The 8,407-nt window shown below is 42.9% G+C and overlaps 1 protein-coding gene across 1 annotated transcript; it reads left to right on the forward strand.

The window, feature by feature from the left end:
- Positions 1–515: 515 nt before the first annotated feature.
- On the forward strand, positions 516–7,632 carry SPRYD7 (SPRY domain containing 7). Its single transcript, XM_069972119.1, has 5 exons — positions 516–710; positions 2,286–2,402; positions 2,543–2,709; positions 4,897–4,999; positions 6,163–7,632. Exons 1-5 carry the CDS (start codon positions 608–610, stop codon positions 6,258–6,260), a joined length of 588 nt encoding a protein of 195 aa, XP_069828220.1. The 5' UTR covers positions 516–607; the 3' UTR covers positions 6,261–7,632.
- Positions 7,633–8,407: the final 775 nt, after the last annotated feature.

Raw genomic sequence — 8,407 nt, forward strand, 5'->3', positions numbered from 1 at the left:
TTGGCTGTCCAGACATTATGGGAATTGTACTTTTGCCACAGCTGGAGGGCCAAAGGTTCCCCAGTCTTGATTCTAGTCATTTGCTGAACTCTCCTTAAAGGGGTTATCCAGCGCTACAAAAACATGGCCACTTTTCCCCCTACTGTTGTCTCCAGTTCAGGTGCGGTTGGTAATTAAGCTCCATTTACTTCAATGGAACTGAGTTTCAAAACCACCCAAGCTGGACACAACAGTAAGGGGAAAGTGGCCATGTTTTTGTAGTGCTGGATATCCCCTTTAAGGATGGTGTATGACTATATCAGCTAAAGTGACTCCTTAGTCACTGTTCATAAATCTGTGGCTCCCCTGCAAAACTACAAATCCCAATCTATTACTTTCCTGCTGTTGCAAAACTACTATTCCTATCATGGTGGGAATTGTAGCTAAGCAACAGCTGTAGAGCCACAGGTTAGGGAACCCTGCTGTGAGTTATACAGGGTGCGGTGCTGCTCCCCGCCACAGGTGTCGCTGTTGCTCCCGCAGTCTTCACACGGAGCCGCTCTGTACACAGCTAGAAGCTGGGAGCTCCTGGCCGGCAGTTCGCTGGCTGATCGTCTCTGTAGCCGCGATGTCGTTTCTGTCCTGCTGCTTCAGGTGTTGCGGGGATGGCGGCTCCGGGCACATTCCGCTCAAGGAGATGCCGGCTGTGCAGCTGGACACTCAGCACATGGGTGAGTGGTGGGGCCGGGCTGCGGTACCGCACTGGGATACACGTCTGTAGTGGCAGCGCCCCCTCCCTACTCCATATCCTCCGAGGTCAGACTGCTCGCCACTTCCTGTATCCTGAGCGGGGGGTGTAAGAGCCCCCATATAGTATCCCCCTTATAGTATGGCCCCATAGGGTTACACTGCCTCATGTGGACAGGGACCAATCAGGCACCATTATTGTTCTGTTCCCATAGGGTTGTGGTCATCAGTGTCAGTATAGCCATACCTAAGATATAGAAGTGTATGATATATATATATATATAATATATATAGAGAGAGAGAGAGACACACACACAATGCTGTGACAATGGCCTCTGTTGGGGTGGGCTACATAGGGCTGTGGTCACCAGTGTCGGTATAGCCATACCTCTGTAATAACATACTGTACATTGTGTATGAGAGAGAGAAATCTATCTATATTATAGACAGACAATGGCGTCTGTAGGGCTCCGGTCACCAGTGTCAGTATAGTGATACCTGTGTAATAACATATACACTGTATGAGATATATATACATCTATGGACTATCTGGTGACAGTGGCGTCTGTTGGGGTGGGCTACATAGGGCTCTGATTACTAGTGTGAGTATAGTGATACCTGTGTAATAACATACTGTACATTGTGTGTGTATATATATATATATATAACTCTGGTGACAATGGTATCTGTTGGGTGGGCTACTTCGGGCAGCCAGTGATGACTTGGAAGCAGGAAAATGGGCAAGTACAGCGATCATCTGTCTTCAGTGACTTCATATTGAGCTAATTAAATGGTGGTCTCCATTAACTCAGAGAACATGGGACCCCCAGCAGTCAGATCACCCATAATCGGACACTCATTGCCTATAGTCTGGATCATTTTTTTTTTTTATAAAGTTGGGATAATCTCTGTAATGTTACGCCTGATATGGAACCTTTGTTGTATATTGATGAAAACCATTTTCTGATCTGAAATCATACTAGAATTTTACATGATTTGTCCAAGCTGTAATGGAAACCATCAGTTGACCTATCTTAGACCCCATTCACGTGTGGTTTTGGTCTACATTAGGATGGCGGGGTAATAAAACTGCTTGTAGTCTACCATGGTATTGAATCATGCAAAGGAAAAGTATATGGCCTAGTACACAATAAATAAAAAATAGATCATACTTATCTTCCCCGATCCCCAGCAGCTGCAGGTTTGACATCATCTGGGCCACCTCAGCAGGAACTAATGCCCACTCAGCGATATCCCCGGCATGCTCCTGTATCAGTTTCCTGGTCCCTGCACGCTGGCAGCCCACTCAGCCAATCAGTGACTGAGGCTGGTCACCACTGTGGCCACTGTTTGGTTGAGCAGAACTGTCAGTGAGCAGGGACCTGAAGACTGAGGCAGGAGCACGCCAGGGGATGGATCGCCAGCAGGTAAGTATTGCTGGGCCATAGACTGTAATGATACCGAGTATCACAGTGCAGTTTCTGTCAACTCGCTGTATGTGAGAATTGTGGAAATCAGCCTTATGAAAGTGTCCTCACACCTATTTCTTCTCATTGCAGGAACGGATGTAGTAATTGTTAAGAATGGTCGAAGAATCTGTGGCACTGGGGCATGTCTCGCCAATGCGCCGCTGCATCAGAACAAGAGCTACTTTGAGTTTAAAGTGCAGTCTACAGGTAGGTGTGAGCAGTAATATGCTGCAGTATCATTGCTTTTCACTATGTGGTGGTACATGTAGCTGGGATGGGAGGTAAATTTATTATTACCTACTAGAATTGATACAAAATAAACTTGGCCTCTTCCCTTGCCGTTACAGGTATCTGGGGCATTGGAGTCGCAACTCAAAAAGCAAATTTAAATCAGATCCCATTGGGTCGAGATGTGCACAGCCTTGTGATAAGAAATGATGGCGCAATTTATTACAACAATGAGGAGAAGAACAGGCTGCCAGCGAATAGCCTTCCACAGGAAGGTGATGTAGTGGTAAGCATCACTGTGGATACCCTACACCAGACCTGAGCATTGTACGGCCCTCAGGCCACATCTGGCCCTCTAACTAGCTTTAACCATACCGTGCAAGATTTCCCGAGAGGATAACCGCTCAGAGTGTCATCAGCATTCTGAACATTACTATGGGGCTCCATCCATGGGGTGGTTTTGGATCACACTGCTATCGATCTGTCTGTGCCTGGCGGAGGTTGTGTCTCTAGGTCACACTACTGGTGATCTGTCTGCCCGTGTGGACCAACGAAGGCGTCGCACTGTACGATGGGAAATGTACTTTCTAAGCTGCATGTAAACATTTAGAAAAAAGTTCAAAAACGAATGACGGCACATAGTGAGGCGAAAGATGGCTCAAAGTTTTTTCCATTCTGAGCGGAATACCTCTTAAGTATATTTGTCTGCATTTTTTCCTTAGTTATTGGTGTTGCAGCTGTGATTTCTCATAGATGAGTTAACAGGTGATGTTTTACCACTTTTGCATCACTATGGATATGGATATGGAGTACTGTGGATATGTGGGTTTCTAGTTCAGTGACCTACCAAGCCTTTGGATGACACTAGGCAGCTGAGATTATAAGAGACCATTTTAGTCATCAGATAAGGGGAACCCACTGATAGAACATTTGTTCTATACCCAATGTTCTTTGAAGCCTGGAGTTAAGCAATACCTAATAGTAAAGTGTTTGAACGTTTTTAGGTTTTAAAAAAGTTAAGAAGATTTTCTATAGTAAGAAGCACAACCAGTTATTTTGGGATGCTGTGTTATAATAAAGGAATTATTTCTCACCTAGAATTCACTCTAGTTAATAAATTGAGGCAGCTTTATGGGCTGAGATCACAAGATATTTTATTTCCAGAAATGGATCTGGTTGTGCTGCAATACTAGAGACAGCCTGTGGACAAACGTCCAGTGAACATCTTGCCATGTAATAGGAGACGTGCAGCCGACTGCTAATTAATTTAGCGATTGTACATGCAGCCCTGGCCGCAGAGTTATTGAGCCCCGTAATCGAGCACCTGTCTAGCAGATTGGCTCTCGTTAAAGGGCCTTTTACAAGGCCCTTATCATTCAAAATTCAGATTATCATTCAAAAAATCGTTAAATCCTATTTAAGCGATATTCTTCTGGTGTGAACGTGGCAATGATCAAACTACAAACGGAAAACTTTTAATTCAGGAACAACAACAGCTATAAAGACAGACAGCTCAGAATACTCAGGGAGACTTGGTAAGACCAGCCAGGTTTGGGAGCATTTCATTTTTTAGCTCTTAGGTGGACAACCTTTTTAAAGGGTAACTGAGTTTTCGAGAACAATTGATAACCCCGGGCTTCATTATCGAAGAATTAGGTAATGGTTGAACTGTTCTTTGCAGCTTCATTTCCCTACTTTTTCTCTTTTTCTGTTGCTCAGCTCTTTGCATTTCTCTCCATATCAGGGGGCCTGTCCCATATCTGCTAGTCTGCCTATATAGACCAATAGACTGCCAGCCACATTCTGAACATGCTTGTTTACTGAGACTAAAGTGACTTCAGACATTCATCAGCTCATACCCCAGTGGTTAGTAAAAAAAAAAACAAAAAAAAAAAACTAAGGCCTAATTCACACATCCGTTGTTCTGTCCGCAATTGCGTACATAACATAAAAACCAATGTTATCCAATGGCCCCGTTCACACATCCGTACGTGTATACTGTGCCGCAAAAAAAACAGACATGTTGTAATGCGGACTGTTTTCTTACGGCATGGATCGCTGGGGTAATGGAGTGTTAACCTAGAGCTCTGTGAAGCATGGAGCACTACGGATGCACATTTGTAGTGTGGGCCGCGGTGGCGGACTGCACTGCGAGTGTGTGAACGTGGCCTAACTATTCTTAACCCCTTAAGGACACGGACAATGTTTGTTTTTGCACTTTAGTTTTTTCCCTCCGATTTAAAAGGCCATAGACCCATATGAGCCCTTATTCTTTGTTACATCACTTTCACTTTATAGTGACATGCTTTTCCATAGAATATGCTGAGAAACCTAAAAAAATTATTAATTATTTGTACATTGAAATTCATTTAGGATTTCGCCTTTATGCCGTTTGCCCTGTGGTAAAACTGACAATTTTTTTTGTTTTCTGTAATTATGAACTAAAAAAAATGATTGTTTTTTCTTTCTGCAGGGTATCACCTATGACCATGTAGAATTAAATGTTTACTTGAATGGAAAAAATATGCATTGTCCTGCATCTGGTATCAGAGGAACAGTGTATCCAGTTGTGTATGGTAAGTCATGTTTGTTGAACAGCAGCCTTTAGATATGGTACCAAATACATAGTGGGGAGGACTGTAATTTTGAATATTTCAGATAAGTGTAAAGGGTTGGGATACCCCTTAAACTTTTTGCCTCTGCAGCCTACATTGGTCCTAATGACCAGGTAATTTTTTAATTTTTGTCTTTGTTTTTTTAGTTTCATATTTGTTAATATTTTTAAAATATTTTTCTTTTTATTCTAACTTTTCTAATACTGTAATCTGTAAACTGTAAAATCTGCAGTCCTGTTTTTTTTTCTTTTGCTTTTTTATTGTTTACATTGTTCACTCAGGAATAGTATTGGTGTATCTTAGTAGGACAATTATGACAGTGTGTCATGGTGCAGGAACTTGCTCCTTTTTGTGAGGCACCAGTACATCATTTTGTGTCAGAGGGTTAAAGGGGTTATCCAGGATTAGAAAAAGCACAGATACTTTCTTGCAAAAACAGCACCACCCCTGTCCTCAGGTTGTGTGTGATATTACAAATCATTTCTATTAATTTCAATGGAACTGAGCTACACAACAACACCAAAAATCAGGACAGGAGAGGTGCTGTTTCTAGAGGAAAGCAGACATGTTTTTCTATGCCTAGACAATGCCTTTAGAGAGACAGTCCCCACTATGTGTTTATTATGTGGCCCATTCTTGATACTTATCTACCAGTGTTTTTATGAGCTAGGTATTGTCTAATATGACTGGTGCTCAACCATGCTGACACTTGAAGCACGTTGCGTGCACTTTTTATTTTTTCATTAAAATTAATAGCGTCACTGACAAAGCACACACACACACAACTAAGTTTCAGCAAGTCTGTTTACCAGTCCCTTGATCCATGGCAATACCGGGATGGAACAGATAACTGGCAAAGACAGTGGTAAAAAATAATTACACAACATTGTACATCATGAAGGGGGCAAATGGTTCACAGAATTACTTTTTCTTTTGCTGGAGGTGCCCCATAACCCTTGTGTCAGTCTTTTGAGCAGCACAGGGTCTAGTGGCATAAGACACTTCTCACAAGGTGAACGGTGACATCTAGTTAGTTCTTTCATACATTAGATTTCCAGGCATGGATTACCATAATATAGGAGATGCCTTTCACTGATCATTTGTGGCTATGCTTTCTCCTCTAGTGGATGACAGTGCGATCCTGGATTGTCAGTTCAGCGAGTTCTACCACACTCCTCCTCCTGGGTTTGAGAAGATCTTATTTGAGCAGCAGATTTTCTAAAGACTGAATCTCTACAGCTTTTCTCCAAAGCGTTTTTGTCTCCTAAGCTGCACGATGCATACCGAAAATGTGCTTTGTATTGATATCACTGGGTGCAGACCTTCTGGATCTTGTGTGTGTAAGTATTTTATAACCTGTCACCCACCTTCGAGGACCACAATCTAAAAATGCTGATGTGATATTTTTGTGATGTACCAGGAAGTTTATTGTTGTAAATATAACCTATCAGCCAGTAACTTAGTGACTCTTTTTACACTGGTCCAGTATTAGGTAAAATCACTTTCAACCCCCCCCCCCCCTGCAGCACATGTTGACTGATACCCGTGGGCATTCTTAACGTTAGGTATCTTACACTCTTGGAATGATCAAGCAGGTTTTAGTTCCCATCGTGGCAGCTCTAATATAACTGGAGTAAAATGCGGGGGTCATGGCTGTACTGTGACTGACTTTGCCGCTTTCCAATTCTTCAGTCCCAGAGTGCCTTATGCCTTTGTGCTTGTGTCTCAATGCATGTCCGACCTTCTCACGTTTTGTTATATCTGTCACATCACACGTGCCCGCATGGATACTCAAGCCCAGAGATGTGTTTTGCGCATAGTCTGCCAGTTAGTGATTTCTCTGTCTTGTTCCAATCTGATATGGCAACAGCGTTATTATTGCATGAGGCACGCTGGGATTGACACCATTCTCAGATTTCATCCTTCTTCGTATATTTACCGTTAACACTAACTAAGCCTAGCTGGGTTTCTGTAGCACTAATAGAGAACTGAATAGAGGGAGTATTGACATAAATGGTTAAAGGGGTTGTTTCAGATTAGAAAAAACATGGCGGCTTTCTTTCAGCAACAGCTGCACTTATAATTTACATACACTACAATGTTCTGCTCCTGTGAGTTCAGACCTCAGAAGCTTATACCACAGGGAATACCCAGAATACATTTATACATAGTACTAGTGGGTACATCAGCTCATTTCAGTGAATTTTGATTTAAAAGTTAGTGTGCCTGTAAACCTGAGCTCCAGCCTATGCTTTAGATCTGTCGTGAGGAGATGCTGGTCCTTGCTGGGAAACCAGGTTACCAAGATAACAATATGATGCCCATCGGGCTTAGTGCTTGAGTCCCGTTATGGACTTGCATTTCGTGAACATCATAGTTTCCTTGGCAACCCATACCCAAGGTGGGCCTGCATCTGTGCCCGAACTGAAGAATAGGTGGGAGCTCAGCCTTAGTCTATATTCACATGTTCCATAGGTTGCCTCTAGCCACAGACCCATAGCTATGGACAGCAATGCGGAAATGCATCTGTAGTTGTCTGCAATGCACGGACCTATTCATTCGAGAAGAGATCCCTTTCATGGATATCGGCACCCGTAACAATGACGCATCAACAGGGTCATTGAAATGAATGGGTCTGTAGTGCTGTCCGTAGTTGCGGACAGCCTATGGAGCGTGTGAAAGAGGCCTTACAGATTCACTTTAAATTGACCCTTGTACATTTAGTGCCTGCAATAGCATTGACTTTGTATGAAATACTGCATTGTAACACATAAAATACGGTAGTGCCTATACTCTATATGCTTTGTCTCATTTAAAGGCACTCATACAGAGTTTTCCTATAGCTGGTAGTGTGTGCTCTCACTAGGTAGGCTGAAACTGAAATTGGCTACACTGTATTGTGAGTGATGGAAATGTCCGAGCAGCTCAGCGGAGCATTGTGTATGAATCTGACTAAAGAAAAAACTGGGGTATGCATTACTGTATCCCATATGTAGAGGTATTTTCTATACATATGGCACCTAACGGAGCCTATACGCAGTGCAGGAAGGCTCTACAGTTCCCTAGTATAGAGCCACATGTCCTTTATGCACTATAGCTATAGTCATATAGCTTCCAGACACACTGCTAAGACAATTGCTTAAGCCCCAAGATGGGAAACAAAGCACACAAATCCATCTAATGGTTCACAATACTTTGGGGTAAATAACTGGACCTAAGTGTATCCATGGCTACAGACAACAAACAAACCTACTGCAGTCATGTCACTCCACTCTCTCAGCCCTTTCACCTACCACGTGTTGGTTGGCAAGAAACGGGGACAGTTACACAACTGCAGGATCAGACTACAAAAAGAGCTTGTTTGTAGTC

This window comes from Dendropsophus ebraccatus, chromosome 5 (assembly GCF_027789765.1).
Source record: "Dendropsophus ebraccatus isolate aDenEbr1 chromosome 5, aDenEbr1.pat, whole genome shotgun sequence".
NCBI lineage: Eukaryota > Metazoa > Chordata > Amphibia > Anura > Hylidae > Dendropsophus > Dendropsophus ebraccatus.

What these genes read in the sequence shown, in the direction of transcription:
- SPRYD7 (XM_069972119.1), top strand. Translation starts at nt 608, where the DNA reads ATGTCGTTTCTGTCCTGCTGCTTCAGGTGTTGCGGGGATGGCGGCTCC. An exon ending in GCTGGACACTCAGCACATGG is followed by an intron (nt 711 to 2,285) that starts GTGAGTGGTGGG and finishes TTCTCATTGCAG; the next exon opens with GAACGGATGTAGTAATTGTT. An exon ending in CACAGGAAGGTGATGTAGTG is followed by an intron (nt 2,710 to 4,896) that starts GTAAGCATCACT and finishes TTCTTTCTGCAG; the next exon opens with GGTATCACCTATGACCATGT.